We start from the raw sequence: 23,209 nt of genomic DNA, 5'->3' as shown, positions 1-23,209 counted from the left end.
AACTAGAACTGTATGTACTTTGCACTTTTGAAGACCAGGTACTCCTTAGGGCTTAAATGTTACTTTTTTTTTCTTTTCTTTTTTCTTTCTTTTTTTTTTTTAAATAGCGGTTACAAGCTGACAGGGAAATCTTCTCTCACTTGCACTGTACTTTTCTTGGGGGGGGGGGAAAGGGAGTTGGGAGACCAAGGGAAGAACTTTTCTTTACAGCAGTGATAGAATATATTTCCAAAAGCAAATACTTCTGTATCTGTTACAGATAACATTTCATATTGTTAGCAGCATAATGTCAATTATTTAAATAACTTCATTGGTCATTTGCCTTTGACGACTTAGGTTGGATAATGAGGATGGACACAATTTCTTCCCTTATATCTTTTTAAAGTTTTAAAAAAATCTTGTCGTGTTTGGGATGCAAGGGCTGTTAGAAAATGATTATTTGCTTAGAGAAGGAGAAATGTGACAGAAGCTTCTCTAGCAGTTATGTGGAGTCTATTTTTGAAACATGCATTTTGAAAAATACTCACTGCTTTGGTCTGTTACCAGCTCTCATAGTTGTATTAAGTGGCAGGAATTTATTATTCCTAAAGGTACACTAGTTCAAAAGGATCTAAATTTTCAATATGTGTGTTTGTGTAAGTACCAATTTTTATCCCCCTCTGGATTGCAGAGAAAAGCTTGAATGTCTAACCCAGGTATACCTAAAAGGCTCAAAAGTCACACAAAAAAATGCAGAATGCAGGCTTCTAGAACGCTTGGGATGTTATCAGCCAGCCTCACCAGGGCTTCCTAGGTTGAGGGGAGTAGCTTACAGCTCTGAGTATTTCTTGAGTCTATAGACTGAGGTTTTGGGCCAATGATCACTGACTTTTTTTTTAATTAGACATATGTTTTGAAATTCTGGGTTTGTGTTTCACGTTGCTGCTGAGTGCTGCTGTATCTGTTGCTTACTCAGCATTAGCAGTGGGAGTATCCAAAGCAGACATCTAGAGGAAAAACCTGTGCCTGATTTGTTTAGTTGTATTAATTTTCTTCCCATTGTTGGTAGAAGTGATTTACTGAGAAATGGGGTGCCCATGTCAGGAGACTGATCACTTGTGCGGTGCTCTCCCTTTGGGCCCCATCCTGTTGTCCAGGTGTGCTCGCAGCTGGACGTCACCTCGTGAGCAACTCTGCTGAAACCGCAGCACTGCATACGCGATGAGGAATTATGCGGTGGGAAGAGGACTGGTAGTATTTGGCCTTTAGGAAAGAAATTTAATTTTGTGAGCGTATTACAAACAATAGAGAGTTAAGAGATGAAAAACTGCTACTACATAGAAAAATAATACTGTTTCAATTTAAGCCTTGGTTTAGTAAGTTTTCCTGAAAAGAAACTTGTTCCTGAGGGCATTTATCTATTTTTCTCTCTCTCTCTCTCTGGGTTTTATACTGCAGTGATGGGCAGCAGTATCTGAATGCTTTCTATATAGAGATTGATAGCAACTTTGAAGTCCCCAGTGCACTCTGCAATCTTTGGCACATCTTTCTTTAGGGGGTTGAGAAAATATGTTGGGTGGGATTTTTCAAATAAAACATTAGTCTTATTTAATTTTACATTATAATAGTAAAGTAGGGTTTTTTAATAACATCTCCCAAAGCAATAATTAAAAGTTTTTCATTTTTCTTCCTTCTCCATTTTTAGGGTTTCACTGAGGTTCTGGCGTACAGGAAGCACCATTGTTAAAGTCAGAATACTTTACTGAGTTTTAAAAATGTGTTTCCCTAAATGTCACATCAAGCAGATAAGGGACAAGTTATCAAATATCTAATGTTACAGAGGTTTTCTTTTTTGTTAAATGTTATCTAGATTGTTTGAAAAACATTCAAATAATATTTACATTTTTACAGGTGATACATACCAGTTCTGTATCACTTCATCAGAACTGTTAGATGCAGTCTTTTATCTTTTAAAATTATTCAAGTAAAAGTAAATGTTTAAATTAGTAGATAGGAATAAATTCTTAAAACTAGCAAGATTACAGTCAGAGGATTTACTAACTGGTTTGGATATTTGGTTCTGAACCATTTCAATATTAGTCTTGTGTGGCTAATCTATCTATCCAGCTATGTAATCTGTCTGTTTAAACAAGGTACTTAGCTCTTCCCAAATAATTTCAGAGAGAAATAAAAATAACATCATTGTTTTCTCTTTCTTTCTTTCTTTCCAGTCTGTCAGAGAAATACCTTGATTAGTTTATACTTAGTTTATATGTGTGGGTGCCTTCCTTGGATGCAAACAGTAAGAAATTTTTGAAGAAATTCAAGTTGTAGCGATGAATCCTGTGGTTAATTCAGATGATGACTGGTCCTATCGTCATTTCTTTGTTGTTGTTTTTCTTTTTTAATCTTGCTTGATTGTGAGCTCCAGATATTACAGCAAGCTTGTAGACCTGTCCTGCAGCCAACATTTATGAGTGCCTCCCAATTGTGTCCTAGTGAAGAGAGATGTCTCTCGTAACTTCTGACCTGGAAATGGTGCTGCTGCTACCTCCTAGAGAGAATTGAAGGTAAACCATTGAATATTAAGGCAGGGATTTGAACTAGACTGCATTTAATAGGCAATTTGTGGAGAAGGAGAAATTCGGTTGAGTCCGGGAGAAAAGAGGAGAGCAGGGACTATAATGTTGTAGTGAGAAGTTTGTTTTACTTCCTCGATAGTCTTGATAGTATTTTGTTAGAAGGTATAAAGTATTAGAAGAGACCTCAAGAAGTCATCCAGACCATCCTCCCTTCCTCAGAGGTGAAGCCAATTGCATTTACAGCACCTCTACCAGACATTTCTCAGTCAGTGTCTTGTATTATAATGAGACATGAGGAATTCCTACCTCGTGGTGAGAGGCATGGCTGAGGAAGCTGCTGAAGCCCTCACCCTCTGGTGAAAGAGGTTCTGCTACCTTCCCAGATACCTCATCCAGTGTGCTAATAGTTTTGTAGTGAGAGGAGGAAAAAAAAAAATTGGCTGGTTCTTTCATTTTTGTCCTTCAGGGAGGGCCTGTTGTCCCCCCCATAAAGACATTTCATTCTGAATAGAATATACAGACGTGAAGGAGCATGGTTAACTCGGGAGTGACAGCACTGTCTGAAATGTCTTAATTATTGTTTTTTACAATACACTTTTTTTCTGCAGCTGTTGCTTTAACTTCACATACTTTTCAAAGGTGTTAAACATGTGTTATCGCATGTTGAAGACACAGTTTTTACCAGTGGGTTGAAGAAGTCAGCCTGTATATTCTTGTTTCAAAAACTAACTGTGTAGCCTTATCTTACTTTCCGCTATTGAGCGTCTATTAGATTTGGTGGGAGCTACTGGGTGTATAATATTTTTGGAAATCAGGCCATCGAAGTATACTTTGGTTATTTATAACTGCAAGCTAATTAGGTTTTAAAATGATAACAGTTCACAAACGAAGTGCATCTTTCTTGCCTTTCACTAGTAAAGGGACCGGGTCAACTTGGATGAATTCCTCGCTGGCGTGGATGGCGTACCCGCGTCTCAGTACGTTCTTTGAGCAAGTTTCTTTTTTGAGGACTGTGAGTCAGCAGGGTTTTGAAGTGGATGAGTCATAGAGAAACTAGCTGAATGATGGTTACCAAGTGGGTGGGGGAAGCAAGGGTTTTATTCTCGGAAGGTGTAAATGCAGACAGAGGCCAAGTCTGGAGGTGAAGGGGGCCACGGGATGAAAGGTATTAACTGATAGGAGGCACTGAACTGGTGTTTGACAGTGGCCGCTCTTTGTGGTTCACTGCAGCAATGTGCTTCCTCGTGGCTCCGTTTGATGCTTCTGTGAGAAGGCTGTGCCTCTTTTGGGGAGCAGATTTCCCAAATGAACAGCAGCTAATCCTTACAGATAGTAGAGGAATACTACCTTTGCTGGGAGCCAGCTGTTTCTATCCAGGAGTTACGTTTCTGACCAAAAGAGAAATTGGGCAAGTCTCCACTTCAGCCCTTGCATTCATACAGAGTGTAAAACTCTTTGGCTGGGACAGGCAGCGTCAAGCACTCCTGTGCAGAACAGATTAGTGTGCCGACCTCTGAAAACAGAAACAACAGTGGCATATTTTATTGTCTGGTGAATCTTCTTGTAGGGCTTAGAAACAAGAACACAAACCACATGAAAACATCCCTTTCTGGATCATCCCATTTACTGGTTGGTAGAAGACCAGAACACTGTTCTGGAGCATCCCTTTGTGTGTTTCTTGTGCATTCCTGCAACCCCTCAAGTTGTAACAGAGTTTGAAATGAGATTTCCCTTGAGGTGTGAGGATTTTTTTATTACACAGTATTTTGTAGTTCAACAGGAAACCAGAAAATATGACTGTATATCATTGCTACCAGAGTTACTGCTGACCACACACCTCTGTATATTAGCAGATAGTGACAGAATCTGAGGTTTTGGGATACTCGCAACACTTTTGTGTGTGATAGAGCGTCTTCTTGGAGTGGAATAGCAGAATAGCTGTCAGTCAGAGACCTTTGGAAGGGGCTGAAGAGTGGTGGCTTAACAATCAAGCTGCTTGCAGCTCTGTCTCTCTTTCCCTTCCTCCCAGTATGTTCAGATAGCCTAGCAGAGAGAGTAAAGTAAACACTTCAACTGATAGTATCCTGGAGTGTTCAGAAACTGAAGGAGGAAGCTGTGGTCACCAGATTCCAGCTGTCCTGTTTCCTCTTCCAAATGAAAAAGCTTTTATCAGGGTAGCATATATAAATATTTTTTCAGTGCAAACTCAACTCATTCTAAAACTATTTGATTACAGTGTTTGTATTCTCTTGATTTTGGGTCTAGAAAATGTGAAACATGGAACTGAAGGCTGAGAGGCAATCAGATATACCCCCTATAAGAAATACAGAAATAAATTTATCTAGCCTAGTAGAACAAAGAAAGAGCCAATGGCTGAAAGTTGAAGCCAGTAAAAGTCATGGAATCATAGAATCACAGAATGGTTTGGGTTGGAAGGGACATCAAAGTTCATCCAGTTCCAACCCCCCTGCTATGGGCAGGGACACCCTCCACTAGACCAGGCTGCCCAAAGCCTCATCCAACCTGGCCTTGAACACTTAAACACTTGACTTGAGTCAAGAGATGACACAGTGCATGTTTTGAAAGGTAATGGTAATTTACCACTGGAACAGATTGCTGAGGGATGCAGCAGATCGCCCTATTCTTTAAATCAACATTGGCTGTTTTTCTCATTCATCCTGAACTTGCTGTGTTCAATCCAGGGGTTACTGGGTGATATTTGATGGCTTCTGTTTATGCGGAAGGTCAAACTAGATCATCATAATGTTCCTCCTGGTCCTAAAATAAGAGTCTGTGAGCTGTGGCTGCTTGTATCGTTTGAGTAACAAATTCAATTGCTAGTGGTAACGGAGGACATGCAGAGCCAAATCTCAAATTGAATCTAAGTGATGGGGAGAGAAGGTGTGCATGTGAGACACACCTGCTTCCCTACCTTCTGTGTTACATCAACTTAGATTTCCTTAGAGTCAAGCTCCCTTACCTACACCCTGCCTTGACCTGTTCATTGTATTTCAGGGGTTCTCAATGGAATAAATCACAGGCTGAAATAGTAAAAGGAGGGAGGATTCAGGACAGATTAATGAAGAGAACAATATATAGGAAAGCATGACTTTAAGTGCCTTCAACTTTGGGGCCTTACAGTGTTTCTGACTCTTTTGGCATATAAATGACATCAATTTAGAGTCACTCATGCATCAATAGATTGGGTAGAACAAGTTCTAAGGGAATCTGAGTGAGCGTAAGTGGGTATAAATTACATTACCTTACAGATTGCCTCTGAATTTGGCCCAGATTCTTTCCTTTATTTTCATTATGTCAGCTTTGTGCATTGGCATTATGGTCTCAACAACTGGCCTGACAGCTAATGAGTTCTTTCTACCAACAGTAAATCAACCAAGTCAGAAAATGCTGCTCTGTGTAAATACTTCTCTTTGTTCAGAGTATTCAGAATCCCATTAAATTTAGAACAGTGTGCTAGTAGAAATGCATGTAGAGAAGTACTGTAAAAAGTGATAATTATTCATAAGCCACCTGGTTGTTTCTTTGCTCCTCAGCTAACCATATTCTGAGTCTTGGGGAAAATTGGAAGGGGGCTAGACAACATGATAATGCTGAAATATAAAATACTGTGTTGAAAACCATTAAGTCCAAATGGCTTTAGGAAATTTTTTCAGTTCATGCTTGTTTGTGCTCCCTGAAATTCCTACAACAAATAAGGTTAAAAGAAAAAGTCACAGAATAAACTAGTAATGCTTACATTCTTGGAGACCTGAAACAAAGGAAACTTTAACTAGCTCATTAGGCAATAGAATAGAGTTTTCCTTTTATTATTGAATGGAAGAAAAATTGTATTTGTATGTTAATTAAGTTACAGTATAATTTCCTTTAGGAGTAAATTATATATATGCTATGCAACTTATTTCATCTCTTGGTTCAGAGTAGATTGCTAAAAGGCTAAACTCTATCCCAGATTGCAATGTTGATAAATATTTCTGTGCCACTTCATTATGTTTTAGAGAATTTTTTCTTTTTCTGATGTTGGCACTTCAGCATTTAAGAAGCAATGGGGTAGGAAGAGTGAGGAATTCCTGACTGGTTGTTTCTTCTACTTTTTACTCTGCTGTAAGAACTGAAGCAAAAGTCACTATTTTGTGTTTTCTTTTTCTGATCTGAGATAGGTAAGAAGCCTACAGGCTCTTATGAAAGATGTTCAGAGATGCAGTTGATGTTGTCATCTCTCTCTTTTTTTTTTTTTTTTTTAAATATTCTTGGGTGGTGGGAGCTATATAAATGCAAACTACCTATATTATTTCCTATCATATAAGATTTTTCTATCGTGCTTCTCCTCCAGAATCCCTGTGTTCTCTTGAATGATGAAACTGCAAATGTTCCATAAATGTCAGTGCAATTTATTATCATCTTTCATTCAGAGCATTACAAAATGATTTGCAGATGCAGGTGTTGCTAATGATTTTCAGCCACCCTCCTTAAAGATTGGAGAACATAATTGTCCCTGTTTCTATAACAAGGATGAAACTCATTAACTAAAATGAAAAGGCGAGTTTTGAAGGTGAGTCTGGGTTGCTTCTACATCTTCTCGTGGCTCTCTTTATACTTCTACATTTTCAGTTTATTTTTGCTTAGCGGAATCCATTGGCCGCAAAGGAGCTGAAAATTGTTTCACATACACAAGGAGGATGCTTTAGATGAAAAGGGGGTAAAGGAGAAAAAACCGCTGCTTGGCAGGCCTAAAGTATGTCGCAGTACTTAAATGTGGACGTTACTGCTCTTTCTTTGTCATCTAAAGACTCTTAAACCTCTGTTTACTCCTAAAATCTACTTCAACAGCTTCGTCTTGTAGTATCTTAAAGATTGCCTCTCATTTTGGTTCTGAAAAGTCCTTAGTTAATAGGAGGCATTATATATGACACATCATGGAAGATTTGAAGATGATGTGTGGAGAAACATTTCTGGCCGTATCTTGTTCCCCTTAAGCTTCCTGGTGAGGAAGTTGCCTAAGAAATCCAAGCTGTACATGGAGGCATATGAGAGGCACTAAATGTTTGAGAATATACAAGTCTATAGACTTGACCTCTCCTGGTGATAGGAATGACCGTATCAGTAGAAAAAGGACAAGATTCCATCTCTCTGCAGGATGGAGCAGGTGTAGTTGGTCCTGATTGCATAGAGATGCACAGATTTAGCATTTTTTCCCTACAACGTCTAATGGAGAAAGTACTGTAGAGCACTAGCTGCAAATTAAAGCTTTCTTCCATTGGGGGAAGTTTGGTGCAGTCATCTCAGCTCTCTCTTGGGGCAAATCCTCTTAGGTGTTGCTGTATAAGGTGATGCAATTTGCAGCTACGTGCCAGTGGGAATAAGTCAAGTGGGATGGCTAACGTGACTAATGCCAAATGTATTTTAGTACAGATGTGGCTATGAGATTTGTTGTTGTTGTCTTTTAAATTGAAGCAGTACATATTTTGCTTGTGGCAGCTCTCTGAAGGTTCACTGGCTCACTTTTTGTTTGATTTTGATTAAAATTGATGTTTCTGCCAGCCTTAGTGATCTCATGAGTGAGATATCTGAGTTTGATTCCTGGATTTGATCTTTTACGGCGTTTTATGGTGCAGGGAATCCCTACCTCCCTCTAGGAGGAAGGCAGAGCTTCAGATCTCTGTGCAGCAACCCTGTTAGGAGTGGGGTGGCTTTGATGGGCTCTGCAGGAGTTGCCTTTTACCAGTAATTGGCTGCAGATATGCACCAGGTAGGCATTCCCAGCAACCTAAGCTTCCCAAATGCAGAACAGGCATGATCAGTGCAAGTCTTGCCCTCCCTCCCTTACAACCTGATTTAATGTTCATATGGAAAGATCAGCTCTTGTGGAGAACAGGGCACTCTGTCCTGGGTTCACATAGACCTTTATGTTTCTCCAGAGGCTGAGAGCAAGGGGTGCCAGGTAGTCCTTTTCCCCCACCCAGCAGGGTTGAAGGTGGCAGGCTGTGAAGTTTACACTTGTTGTGAAATTAGGCCAGGATCCAAACAGCACAATGTTGCTAAAGTATGTTCTTTATTAAGAAAGCTGAGGCAGGCTTAATGGCTTAGATAAACTATCCAAAGGTTGGTGAAGTAATTATTAAATGTGCACTGTCAGACCAACTAATTTGTTCAGTCTTGAACAGGCAGTGTTTATAGGTATTCAAATCATCTTAAGAAGTGGCTGTCCAGAGTCATGGCAGGATCGTGATCTATGCAGTGCTGCAGACACAAACCTGTTCCCTTCCTTTGCTGCAACGCCGCTGAGCTCTGTAGAAAGCGAGCGCAGTCGTACCACGCTGCTGTTTCATGGTTATTTAGTCTGGTCCTAGTGCTAGAGGTAATTCTGTCCTTGCTGGCAGCTGCTCCTTCCCTACTGCAGTCGCTTGCTTTCGTGTGGCTAACAGGTGAATCGGGCTAGGGAGCAGACCTGGCTGAAAGTTAAGGTATTCTGCTTTTTTTTCTTTTCCCCCCTTGTCCTTGGGCTCCCTGAGCCAGCTCAGCACATGGCCAAACAAGCACTAGTGCTGGCACCAGAGAGGGCGTGGGAACACCCAGCCAAGGGGGGTGGCGAGGGCAGGACTCCACTGTTGGAGACAACTTGCACTTGGGGCAGCTTAAATTGGTAACAAAACTACAACCTGAGTTTACATGCCTGTTTGTGTAAATTGAATAGTTTACTGATTTCTGGCAGGAGTTGTGTTTGGGTTCTCCAGGGTCCAGGGACAAAAATGTCAGAAGCTTCACTGTAGTGACTGAGTCTTTCAGCTTCCTGTGCAGCTCTTTGCCAAATTAAATAGAGCCAGAAATCTCAGCACCAGCAGCTGTAGGGAGTTAATCCCACCCAGATCCAGATTAGCCATGGCACATTCTTGTAACCATAGGCATGACAGCTTAGTGTGGACAGCTGTTCTGATAAACCGATCTGGGAATCCTGCCCTCATAGGAATGTTTGATGTGTATTGGTCACAGAAGTTGTTTGCAAAGTTATGGTGAGGCAAACTGGTAGTCTTGATAGCAGTTGCATGTTATTGCCACTGTTGTGATGGCAATACCACATGGTTACCAAAAATGACATGAACGGTTTTACTTTAGAAGTGGAATGAATTTGTATCTTCACCTGAGTTATACAGATACAATGCTATTACCTCTGTGTGTTGGGAGGGCGTGATGCCTATTTTCTCATATGCTAGAGCCTTCACAGAGGGAGGCAACTGGTATAGAGATGGACAGCTTGCTTCCTACCCTGAGCAATATTATTTTTGCAAACAGGATTTTCTTCCCTGCCAGTTTTGCTCTTGTGGCCTATGTTGGCATTGTTCTTGATCGTGCTGGCTGAATATGTGGTGGAAGGGGAGGACAGGGACGATTGGAAATTAGGGGAAAGTGATGACTATAGACAAGGACAACTTTTCACTGATTAAATAGAGGTAAAACCTTAAGATTGTTTGGAGCTGTAAAGACGGGTCTGCTTGAATAGCTGCATGGGTTGAGCACTACACTTTGAATCTTAAGAGTTGGGGATTTGAGCACTGTTTAAGGAAAAATGCATGGTTTTGCCACAGAGTATTGGGGATGCTAAAAGTTCACCTGGGTGCAAAATAAGAATGTATAAATTGATTGCACAGAAATCCATTGAGGGTACTACATACTTAGGAATCGCTTCCAGAAAACATGAAGTGCTAAACCCTCAAGTTGAAGGGTGTTGAAGCCTTCACACACAAGTGAAGGCTGGAGCGTGCTCAAGGATAGTATCTCTGTATGTTTCCTCCCTTCCTGTGCTCTTTTCTTGGTGTCTGCTTCTGGTTATCGTTGAGGACAGGATTTGAGGCTAGGTGGGCTTCTGCTCTGACTCAGTATAGCCTTTTTTTGTGAATTAAAGGAAGAATGTTTTTAGAAGTAGCAGAGTCCAGTAGGTAGAGTATTGTAACCATATGCACAACAGCTTGGTGCAGATGGCTGTTCTGGTAAAGCTATCTGGGAGTCCTGCCCTCTAGGAGTGTTTGATGTGTATTGGTCACGGAAGTTGTTTGCAAAGTTACGGTGAGACAAACTAGTAGCTTCGATAGCTACCTTGATAGAGTAGGTAGTCTGGAAAGAAATCTTATTTTCTAGGCTCTGCTGTTCAGCTTGGGACAAATTATTTCATCTGTTTGACTTGACTCTCCCATTCTCCTGGCATGCATCCTTTATCTGTGTTGCCATTTCAGTTGTCAGCCCTTTCTTAGGCTGTGTTTGCACAGTCGCAAATGAGGCAGCGCATTTCAAGGACTTACCTCTGCGCTGCTGGAAGTTCTGCCTCTCAGCTGAAATTTGGTAGCTGACCGTGAATGCTTTGATTTCATTGTGGATGTAAATTAAAGCAGGTTGAATTAAAGTATCCTGAAGCATTGCCATGAAAATGGTTTACGCTAACTTTGAAATTGTAATAGGTCAGGAGCACACATGTATCGGGTAAGATGGGGTAGCGTCCCAGGGTGTACTAACTCACCGGCTTACCGTTGTGCTGGTGTGTCTCCTGTGTTCTGCACGGTGCTTTGCTCGAAGGAGCTCTCAGTCCATTTTATGTCACTACTCACTATTCTAGTAATAATAATGATAAATCTGAATAGCAAAATGATTCTGCTCAGGTGTTCAACCTCTGCTGCTCCTTTGATTAAGGAAAGATTTAATGCTTTAATTTGAGACATGTTTTGTTAAAGAATAGAGGGCTTTGATTCACATGTTTATAAAGGGGTGCACTTCCTGTGCAGAATGGAAAACATTCTTTGCTGGTGAAGGATGTTGAAAGTACAGGCACTCCCTGCAGCTGATGGATTTGTTCTGGATTTGTATTTATCAGTACATGTTAACAGAAGAGAAAAATGTTGAGGTATTGTTCCACAAACAAGGTAAATGATGTTCCTTCCCACTCTTTTGCTGAGATGGGTGCAAAACCCGCAACTCCATATGAGTCATTTCTTGACATTGGGACACCTTTGTGGCAGGATTTCTTTTGTGGGTTTTTTTCCCTCTTGATGTTCCTTCCTTTCCTTCATATTTTTGTCAAGTGACTGTATCTAACTTCAGCAAGCATTTTAGAATGATATTTGTATGGTAAATAATATGCATCTTTAATGAAATAAATTTTACTGTATTAGAAGATAATTTAAATTGCAAATATAAAATTGCCAAAACAAACACCAACAGACTCCCCTGATGATTTAACTTCCTGGTCTCTTTTTGAAAGACTGGTGGCTGATTCTGATAGCAAAGAAGAGATTTTTCTCCATATCTTTTTTTTCTGAGGAAATAAAAGTTAAGTGCTTATTGTATAGTAGTGAAAGAACATTTATTATGTAAACTATTGGTCTTCTAGCTACAGTTTGGCATTATGATTTTATCAGCACTGTAGAGTGTCACTAATATGACCCAGAGCTTAAATTTGCTACTGTCACTCTAACATGTGTTTCTTCTAAAAGTACTATTGTCAGCCAGCTACTGCAAGTCCAATTCCACATTCTAGCATCCTCTCTGAGAACAGCTAGGCTTAGCTTATCATCCTCTTGGCACAGAAAGGGATGTGGTTTTGAGCTCTGTAGGGTGCAATCAGAGCTGAGGAGTGCCGTTCTCCAGGAGCAGCACATAGTAAGTACTGAGTTTCAATCTGCTTTCTCTTCAAAACCAGCATGAGCATCCCTGGCTTGGCCAAAACTCAAAGGATTTTCAGGGTTCTTAAAAGCAGGGGTGAGATTACTACAATTTGAAAGATCTGGAGACCACTGTGGCTTGAGCAGAAGGAAAGCTTTCAGTTGTTCTGTAAAAGACTGTCCATTATTGCTCCTTTTGAGAAGGTGCAGCATGCCCGTCCTTTTCCCTTGTGCAAGGCAAGGTAATTGCTACAGGAGCAACAAGCCATAACCTTCCTCAAGCGCTTTTGGGAGTCTAGCACTGGCCTACTCTCCATAAATTGGAAGGCTGTGAATCCTGGCTGGCCCTGCAGAAAATATATTGTGTATTGTCGACTCTTTGTGACCTTTTCCCCTTTGCACACCTTCACAGAGCCAGACACAATACAGCCCATTATCTCTATGTGAGAGTTTTCACTATTACAGACTTGTAAAAGTTTCTATTAGCAATTCTGATTTGGAAAGGACAATTGGAGGCTGAAAGAATAGCAAATGCAACCCGGATATAACTTTTTGATCCCAGAACCCAATTAAATTTGTGGTTTTAAAGTGCGTGTGACTCCTGAGTTCAGCTCTAATACTAAATTTATATTATTTCCTGGAATGAAAGTCACTGCACACAATTTCCAGAAGAGCATAATAATGATCCAGTGAAAAATGAATCCAGCTTTTGATTTTTATTTTTTTTCCCCAACAGAACTAAGATAGAGAACCAATTTAGTTTTACAGTGGCTATTCTTTTAATGCTTGGTAACTTTCCTGCCATCAGTGACTTCTTTTTTCCCCCAGATATCTACTTCATTAGCTCTGCTGTTGCCATACAGTGTTAGAGTACATTTGTCTTGACATGGCTAATGCTATAGCGCTACTACGTATTTGGGGAGAAGAAAAACCTAAAATATTAGTTGAAGGGAAACTTTTCTTATCAAATATCCTATTCATAAACTCACTTCTCATGAATAATTAGTATTCTGAGAGCTATGTGTTTCTTTTTTTTTTTTTTTCTCCCCCCCCCCCCCCCCGACCGTGGCAAGGTCCTCTGCCTAAAATGGTGCTTCAGCCTGATCAGTTAAGGTAAGGGGGAACTTGAGACAGCAGTACCCATGTACACTCTCTGCTGAGCTGCTGTCTGGCTCAAAACAGCCTTTGTGCTTCTGGATTCTTATTAGAGAGACTTAGGCTTTGGACTAGCAGTGCTATAGCTGTGTCTTGTTCCTAGTTATATCGCAGGGCAGCTTTTGTCTCGCAAGGAAACTGTTATCTTAGTTCTTCTGCTTCTTGGAGTTTGTGGCACCTTTTGCTCTTACAGACCTCTAGGAAAGAGAGCTGAGATATGGCAAAGATGAAAGCAAGTGTCCTTGCCCTCCTCTTCACTCCCCTTACTGAGCTCTTCACTGTGGAGCTTGGCAGGTTCTGCGGGTAGTATGAGGTTTCTGGTCTGTAAAGTGATATACTTGAGAGCTTTGGGGAAAACCTTAAGTTATTCTTAGGGAGAAAGTGACTTTAAATTCCATTTTCCATGGAAAGAAATGAAGGTGGTATGAGAAGTCTTGCTTCTGTGGAGTTGAGCTCTTTTTTTCCTATCTTTGCTGCCTGGCTCTTAATTTGAGGGGTACTGGCTACCTGTGACATTTATCGTAATGAAATTTTTGTCCAGCAAAGCTGTGCTCTGAAAATGAGCAAGAAACAGAAGTGTAAATGTGCTCCCTAGCTGTTACCAGTGGACTTGCATGGACATGAATGAAGCTGTTTTTTCCAGCTACCTGAGGTTGGAGCAGTGCAACCCATTTGGCATCCTTTTTCTAACTGCACGTGACTGGGGAGCAAGCTGACTGAAGCCCTGTCTGATGTGTATCTAGGTAAATTCCAAAAACAGGTGCATCTTCATAGTCTCTCTTTAGTTGGAATATGAATTGCAGCTTTGTTTTCCACTTCTGGTTGCTACCGTTTGAATGCTTTCCCAGATGAAGCTAAAATAGCTGTGAAGTAGAAGCATATTCCCTTTTACTTCTTCCTGGACTTTTCCCCCTCACCTAATCTTAGCTTTGTCCAGAGACAGAGCTGAGGGAAACATACATGGTAATGTAGTTCCTGGATTATCCTGGATTTGCGATAACCATGTATGCAGTAGGATGAATGCTGTCAAGAACAAGTTTCAGCTCAAATGAATGTTAACTGAACATGAAAATTGCTATGAAGAAAAAGAACTGTTGCTGCAAAATCAAAACAACACATCCTTTCTGAATCCTTTAGGAAAGCCCTTCTTGCGCAAAAAAAATCTTCTGCGAATCAAAAAGGTACCCATTACTTCCTGTTATCCCTTCTCCATTTCACATTAGAAGATACCTTGGCTATGATGATCATCATCTTTTATTCTTTCCCTGCTGTCTTGACTGAACACAGAGTATGACTCCGATGTGGTCAGTTAGATTGTCATTTCAGTTGCTGAGAGGATAGGTGCTCATCTATGTCCTAAATCAAAAAGCAAAACATCCATCCACCTGAACTTAATGATTCACTGAGATCTCAGAGCAATGCTTTTTGTGCGAGCAGCTAACTTACTCAAACTGATGCTGATTTACTGAGTAAACCTGTCCTGGATGATACAAAGCTTACTGTATCTTGCAGCATTGCCTAATAGAAGGAAAACTCAGCAGAATGAAGACTTGACCCCTAAATTTATCTTCTTTTCTTTTTTTCTTTTATTTTCTTTCTTTTTCCTTCTTTACACTCTAAGCCAGTTTGGTAGTTGACTACTTTGCACCTTGAAAGACCAGTAATGTACCCTGTGGCCTCTCCGTTCAGGGTGAAGCATGAATCACAAGACTGGGCTGTATATCTTCATCTACTTTTTCAGACTCTGGAGAACAGTGTTACACTATTGGTGCTGGTTTGGAGCTGAAGTTCCTATCTGGATAACATCCCTGGATATGGTATGTTGAGCTTGCTGAGCTGGTCTGCTGCAATGAAATCCAGGACCAGATGAGTTGAAATGGATACTTGAATGAAATCATTATTACTCTCACAGACGCAGAAAAGTAGACATACAGTAATGGCTTAGACAAAATGCATTGTTTAAGACCATGTTAAATGAATTCCTCCAGGAGGCCTTGCGTTTTTATGGAGAATGCTGTCCAAGTGAGAAAGATCTGTTCTTCCTTAGTCCTACAGAGTAATTGAATATGATTTTGAAACTTCAGTGTGCTTCATGTGTTGCTGTTCAGTTCAAATACCTGCAAAAACAAATAGTATACTACTTTTTCCGTAGAAATAGACACGTTTAGAGGCCCTGTTCCTAATCAGATAGTTTTTGAAGCCTAATATTATACTCTGAAATCAGAGGAGTAGTCTTTTCAACTGACTCACATTTTTTTTCCACAGTAAATTTAAGAGATTTTCTTTCTTCTGTTAAACTTTAAAATGTAGTTGCACAGAACATTTAGGCTGTCAAGGCGGAGCAGTCACTTTGCCTGGAGTGACATAGGCCAAATGGCCTCAGGGGTAGTGATACAGAAATCCGTCCGTTGTGCTGCTTTGTCATCAGTCTGCTACCACTTCTGTGGGTGTGTGCCTAAAAGTTCTCTCTGTGTATTGTGCTTGTGGAGAGAAAACCATGTACAGCTTGTCTCATTCAGGATACTTATATTCTAAGGAATATATTTTGGAGGAAGAGGTGGAAATTCTCTTTACAAAGGACCCTTGATCCCTAGGATCGTGATTGATAGGAAAAAAATGTGGCTGTATTTACTTGAAAATCGTCTTTCTTTGAACAAAAGATCCATAAGTACAACTTTGTTAAACAGATCAGGGAGGAGAGAGTTGTTTTCTGACTTGGTTGTTATTATTGAGAATGGATCCTCTGTGTTGCATATATTCAGAATCTTATAATAATTTACAAAGTTACTTATGAGTTTTTCCCCAGCTTGTACTTGGAAATCAGATTGTGTTTCTGTGTGTGGGAAATGACCAAGAAATAGAGTATCCCATTTAAAAGTTTTGTAATTAACATCCTTTAATTCTGGTTTCATACAAAGCACTGAATGTTTCTCTCATTTGCACATGCGCAGATGCAAAGACAGGCACACGTGCTTGCGTTGCTTGTCAGGTCATCCATTTGTAGAGCTGAAAGCTGTCTGAATGGCTACAGTCTATGATGTGCCTTTACCCTCTTTATTACCAAGATGTAGTTATAAATAAGGTATCAAATTTCCTGTTTGCCATTTTATTTTTCTCGATATATGAGCAAGTCACATTAGTTTATGTGTAGGGTTTATGTGCAAAACCTTACACATTAGTTTTGATTTGTAGGGTTTCTTACACATAGAAGTGATTTTGGCAAGACTGTTTCTCTCCAGGATTCTCATAATATAATAATACATTATTTTGCAATACACAGAAATGTTTATTTTTAATCTCTGATTTTGCTGCTCAGAATGATAGGTATTCAGTGAACTATTTGTGCGTGAGAAGGGTATGCTCAACACAGTATTTAAAGGTTTAGTTGCATTCTGAGGGGTTGCAGTCTGAACAGTGGCTGTGTTGCATGATACTAAAGATGTGCCTGGTGTAAACCTTCATTTTCCTCTGAGACTATGATGCTGTTGGATAAGTAGTGTAGCACATTAGCACAACTGCCTCTTGCCATGCTAGAGCAGTATTCCAATTTGAGCTTAGCCTTAACTGATCTTAAATCTTTATCCTGTCTTCAGTGCAAAGATACTATATAAATAGGCACAGCTGAATGGTGTGAGGAAGGTTGAGTCGCAGTCCCCAGCATGGTTGAGTCTCGTTATGATGGTTAAGAATTGTTATGAGAGTAAAACCTTGAGGCTCAAAAGGCAATATGTTTGTAGGCCTGGTAAAAAAGCACGCGTCGTCATTGACCTGACGTCGCATTTACTAATGTCTCATTGTGCTGGAGAGGAAGACCTTCGTATCCTGTTAGCCATCTCCTGAACACTGTTCTGTTCCTTCCCCTCCCCCACTGCCAGTGATCCTTCTGAGAAGATACAACGCTAGGTTGTAGATTTGGTTTGGTTTGTGTGGTGGTTTGGGTTTTTCTCCCCCCCCCCCCCCCCCATGGGATCCTGAAAGTGTGGTATCCAACTCCTATTTGAGCCTCAGTGGAAATTGGCTGTCTGATTTCCATTCCAGCATAATACACCATGAATATTAAAACTCCTAAAATATGCAGCTGTTTGCGCCTTTCTGCAAGTTCTACAACTCCTACAAAAGCAAAGCAGAAATTTGTTGAGGACTAAACAAAATACCTTCTTCCTTAGGAGATGTTTCGGAGTACAGGTATCACGAACAGGTGGGGGCAAGGATTCGCCAACTTGGTATTGCTGTTGGTGACGCTGGTGCTGGGAGGTGATGCTGGCACCGGGAGCAGCATCCAGACGTGCAGAAGAGATGTTTGGGCAGCAGTTGCATACTGCTGTGCAGAACCAGTGCAACACTTTAGGGAAAAACATGATTCCTTTTTGAGTAAAGATGCAGTGGTTACAAATACCCAACCATTTGTTAAGGGCCTCTGTGCTCTTTTTGGGTGGTAATTCGCATTTGAGCCAAACATAGAAACCCAGCAGTTTCTGTAGAGCTGCCTGTGGAGTGAGATGCCACACAAGTAGCCCCAGCAAAATCTGGCCTTCATTGCTAAGAATGGAACCAGGAACAAATGTTAAATTTTTAGTTTTTGACATGCATCTTCATCTATTAGTAAACAAAAATATAGCCATGGAAATTTGTATGTCTTCCTTATGAAATCTCTGCTTTTGTAACCGTTTCCTCATACGGTAGAGCAAAGCTAACAAAAAAGGTGCTTTTATGAAGCAAATGGTGTTTTTTCCTATTTAGCTTTCTGAAAGCAAACCTGAAATAAATAGTTGTGCAGCCAGAGTATGATTTGCAAGCAGTATTAGAATAAAGATAATAAAGGAGAATGACATTTCACTATAAGAACTCAGTTTAGTTGCATCAATCTTAATGCAGTGTTACCTTTTCTGCATTTGTAAAAGTAAAGGAATAAAGTGGTAGTGGCCTTAAAACCTAGATATTGCAATGTAGACAGCTGCCAGCAGAATCCAGTCTTCATTAAGAAAGCAACTTTTAGTATTGCAATAAATTATTTTTTAATTAAAGACTCTTCTGTATCTTTATCCTTCTTAGTCCCAAGAAATTGCTATGTTAGTGGTTCTGAAATGCAGGGCATATGAATAATGCAGCTTTACAAATAAGAAGTGTGTGCAAGAAAAGTCATTAGATTCCAGTATCAGTCTGTTACTGGATGTTGATTTAAGCAAGTGGATGCTGTTCCACCCATTTGTTTTGAATTCCTATTGTTTTAGTTTGTAAACTTTTTGGAGCAGAGACATCTTATTTTAAGCTTGTGCAGGGAGCAGGATTTTGGCTTGGATTTGTCAGTACTGCTAGGGAAAAAAGCCACCACCAAAAATAAGTTTTTTAATGGAGAGGAAAATCACCAAAAGTGTGAGAAATAATGCAAATTAGAAGTGGAATTTGAACATACCGTATTTCAAATCCTGTTTGGGCTTTGGTCCATCCAGCTCAAATGGTAGGTGGAAACTGCAGTGAAAAACAGCTAAGAAGAAATTTTATGAACTTTGTCTAAGCACATTATAAAGATAGAAATAGAGTGAATATAGTAAAGTAAGACAGCATGATTTTAGAGTATATTTAAAGTAAGAAGTAATCAAATGGGATTACTCAATGGCTGGTATTAAAAAACCGTTAGTATCATTCTTAACCACCTACCGGTATAATTTGATCAAGAGTTTGGTTGGTTTTTTTACTGTCTGTGCTCATTTGATTTAATTAAAGTTGTGGTATAATATCAAAATACCTGTAATTTAGGTAGGGGATCGGTTTTTTAATTGGAAAAAAGATAAAGAAAACCTTATTGATTTGCTAAAGTAGATTTGGATGTTATTTTCAATCAATAACTTTTAAAGAAACTTTTAATCTATTCTTGTGGAATCTAAAAGTTCAGTAAATATATACTGTTGCTTGTGTTTTAGGGCCAAATTTTCCTTCCCTGAGGCTTTGTTGTAGAAGAAAAATAGTTAACAGAGGATGACATATCTCTTCTGTGCACTTCTGCAGCAGGAACAGAATTCCTGCCTTACCCTGTTGCGGTCTTTCCACTGCTTTCAAAGGGATTTGGATCAGACCCATAAATCTCTGCTCACTTCTGTAAGCTATTTGAAGGCATTGCTATAGAATCAGATTTCTTCCATCCTATTGAATTCGTAGGATTCACAGCATTTGACTGAAGAAAATGTTCTGGCAAATGCGTTCACCTGGGGGGTCATTATCTGCTTCTCATTAGAGAGGGCAGGGGAGGAAGAGTCGTGAGCATCAGCGGTGGTACCCAGAGCGAAGCTGCTTACGCCTTTTCTGTGACTGTGGAAGGCGGTGTCCCTGCCCCAAACCAGGAGCCTGTGTGCCTGTAAAAGGCAGGAACATTTCTCTCCATCACTGCCACATCCTTGAAATTTTGTCTCTGCCAGAGCTCCCAGCTCCATATTAGGCATGGCTAAGCTCGTCGGGTCAAAGGGCAGCATTACCAAACATGTTAGTACTGAGGTCCATTTTCTAACTTTTGGAAGTTCTTTCCTTATCAGTGCCTCGGTTTTCCTTCATGTATTCCCTTGGTAACAGAGAAGTTGTGGTCTGAAAGTGAAGGAATCTGCCCCTATTCGTATCAGGTTGTTTTTAATTTCTCTTTTTGCTAATGTATCCTTTGTCAAAGCAAGTGACATAAATTTGCCATTGTGCACAAGGTTTTAAAATGGTTCAATGAAATTCTTTCTCAATTCTAAAAGTTTATTGCTGGCTCTTTACGTAGTACACCGTCTTTAACCGTGATTCTTATCCGGGCCTCAAAGCACGTAGAGCTGGATTTTCAAAATCAAAGGTGCCTGACTATGGCATTCCTCATGCTGGCCAGTACCTGATCACAAGCAATACCTTGTGCAACAGGTGTATTAGATACAGCTGCCCAGAGATACCACGGAGGTCGGAGGTGTATGCGTTCAGGATTTAAGAAATGCATTAGTGCGTAGCCCAGTTGTCAGCATCTGGCTTTAATTCTCCTGTAGGAACTGTTCTGCTGTCCTAATAAAGGGGAATTAAAGTGAGAATGGAGCTAGTATTTAAAAACTGACTTTAGGTTGGCTGCTGAGTAGAAAAAATACCCATGTGTTTTAAATAAAATTTAGGGGAAAGGTTTTTAAGATGACTGTACATCTTCCTCTAGCCCCATCAAATGATAATTAGGAAGGATTCTGTGTGGAGTGAATGGGTGTTACTCCATGAGAATTGGGGGTGGCGGTGGAGGGGTACTTTTGCCTCCTATAACACGTCCCCTCTTATCACCTTCAATTATTCTTTTTGTATCTATACAACAGTGGGAAAGGATTTTCCTTACATTAAAGTAGGGCTTGCTCTTTAACTCTTCACTCCCACTGATACTTCATCCTGTGATGTTTTATTTCTAACTATCAGTGGCGATGTCGTGCAGTTCTTTGAGAGCATTTTGTGAGGGCTGCCTTAATACACAGGTTGATGCTGTTCTGAAATGTTGTGGACACATGTGGTTTTGCTTATATATCACATAAGTGAAGTTATAACAAGGTTTGACCATGGATAAATGGTGGTCTCTTGTAACTTGTGAATTTGTCTAATTGGTATTGCAAACATCTTGCTCGTGATGGGTCTACAGCGCAGTTTAGTGAAATATTAATAGCCCTAAGAAAAGAAAAAAAGATCAGAATTTCTTCTTCCAAATATAAAACAATTTGTGTCTCTCCTGATTTAGGGTATTTTTTTCTAAAAAATAATTTCTAAAAAGTAATTTTGTTTTGTGTGTGTTCAACCGTGAGACTACACAGGAACTCTGGTCCTATAGCCTCATTGTAAAAGTAGTTTTATTGGAAAGGAACATTAAGGTGTTCTTCTATGTAGTCAGTTTGGGGGAAAGTTTTGAAGTAGTGTGTGGATGGTAAGTGTGCAAATCACACTATTTTTTTACAGGATTATAAAAGCTGAATGAGAAATTAATTCCGTATGGCGTGTTGCTTTTTAATTTGTGACTCTTGAAGCATTGGTCTGTAACATCAGACAGCACAAAATCAGCGTTCTTAAACTAATTCTGAAATTGTTTAGATTTGCAGTGCAATAGGCATAGAAAATGTACATATAGTGACTCACTGGAAGGGGTAGGAGCCTTTGTCCTCCAAATTTGAATTTATTTTTTGCAGTTGTGGATAATACATACACTGGAGAGACCTAAAGTCTTTTTCTCTTTTTTTTTTTCCTTTAACACCTTTTGATTGAAAATGTGAAGTGCCACAATACCTGTTACCTTCATATAATTGCTCCTTTTACACATCTAGCAAATACATCCCATCAGATTTGATTTTTCATTTACATACTGTGTCCTCTCTCGTGAAATTCCTTTGAGTTTAGGTATGTTACTGGGACTGTGGTGGGGTAAAGGGGAGGAGAATGAAGCCTAAAGTCATGGGGCTCCATTCAGATAGGTCTGACTTGAAATCTCTTTGCTTGTGGTGATTTCTGTCTTTCCTAGGAAACTGTTTTCTTCTTTGAGCTGCTATTCTTCTTATTAAAGTCCCTCGATGATGAATATACTGCATGCTGAATTGAAGCTCAAGTTTCCCTTGACGATGTTTTCCTTCCTGGCTGGTCTGTTACCAAAGACTTAAGCAAAGTTGCGTGTCTCGCAGCATCGAGTGGTGTCTGGATGTGAGCTGTCGGCATGTGAATAACGATGCTGTTCAGTGCCACACAAATAATCAGCGACTGACTTTGTCCCCCACATCCAGCCCAGCCAGGAGTTCTCCTCGCCTTCCTCGGGCCTCTGCCAGGAGGATGAGGGCTTTCTAACCCTTACTGAGTCTGAGCGTGTCGCGCCCCAAAGCACGTGGGGTTGGAGGTAGGTGAGAGCTTTGCTTTGCTTTGTTTTGCTTCATCTCGGGCCTCAGGCTAATTGCAAAGTGGTTACTAAAATGCCACACCGGGTAGGATTTGCTAGGTCCTCGCCACGTGTGAGTCTGAGAGTTTGGCATGAAATTCTGCAGTAATATGGGGATGTCCTTAAATAGCACTGCAGAGCCTTATAAATTAAGGATTTGTTTAGTCTTTCATTGTTCTAAGGAATCTGCAATTATAGCATTGGTTTGTGCATGAATGTATGTTATTAAACCATTTTTTAAAAATGCATAATGCTTGGAGAGCGGTGTTTTGCAAAGTTGAAACTTGGCATTATAAATTCATTCTTTAACGTTTGAGTGAAACATGAGGAAAGAGCGCAAGTCTGTTGGAACTTAACTCCTCGTGGTCCTTCTTTCAGCTAAGTAACGGGATGCCTTCCTGCCCTTCTGTGATAACTTGAAGTATTTTCTTGCTTTTAAAGATATTGTTGAAATCCTTAGGACACCCCTTCCAACCAATCAGTCCATCCCCAAGTCCCTGCACAGCAAGAAGTAGAAATTCCTAACAGATCCCCTTTTATGCTGAAGTTTGCAGGCACCTCGTAAATGCTAAGCCTGAGCCAACGTGAAGTCCTCTGTCTCTTGGGATTAATGAGCACTCTTCAAGAGTTGGGGGGAAAAATGAGAAAGAAAAGAAAAGCCCAGGCTACTAATTTTTCAAGCTTGCCTCATACACATTTGCCTTTTGAACATTTCTTCTTATAAGCAAACTTTTCTTTTAAAATCAAAGTAAATTTTCTAGTTAGTCACATTGTTTTTTTAGAAAAATATCCTAATCTTAGTGGAAAGGAGTCTGATCCCTTAAAATGATGATATCTAAAGTACACATTGGGTTCTTTGATTTTTGCTTTGAATTTTTGAGACATCTAGGTACACTTGGTTTCTCTTCCCAGGCTTTTATGTACAATGT

The 23,209-nt window shown here is 40.0% G+C and overlaps 1 protein-coding gene across 6 annotated transcripts in view; it reads left to right on the top strand.

The window, feature by feature from the left end:
- Nucleotides 1-23,209, top strand: part of RBMS3 (RNA binding motif single stranded interacting protein 3) — a 715,580-nt gene that overhangs the window by 284,052 nt on the left and 408,319 nt on the right. The window contains exon 1 of one of the 6 annotated variants that reach the window (XM_075745775.1): nt 15,071-15,198. The exons of the other annotated variants lie outside the window; for them this stretch is intronic. Coding sequence (XP_075601890.1) covers nt 15,079-15,198 — 120 coding nt within the window. The 5' untranslated portion in view covers nt 15,071-15,078. Of the gene's footprint in view, nt 1-15,070; nt 15,199-23,209 lie in introns of those variants that run through there. 6 annotated transcript variants of the gene reach the window in all.

The sequence above is a fragment of the Balearica regulorum genome, chromosome 2 (genome assembly GCF_011004875.1).
Source record: "Balearica regulorum gibbericeps isolate bBalReg1 chromosome 2, bBalReg1.pri, whole genome shotgun sequence".
Taxonomy (NCBI): domain Eukaryota; kingdom Metazoa; phylum Chordata; class Aves; order Gruiformes; family Gruidae; genus Balearica; species Balearica regulorum.
The sequence above is the reverse complement of the archived record's forward strand: the minus strand, read 5'-3'. Positions and strand labels throughout refer to the sequence as shown.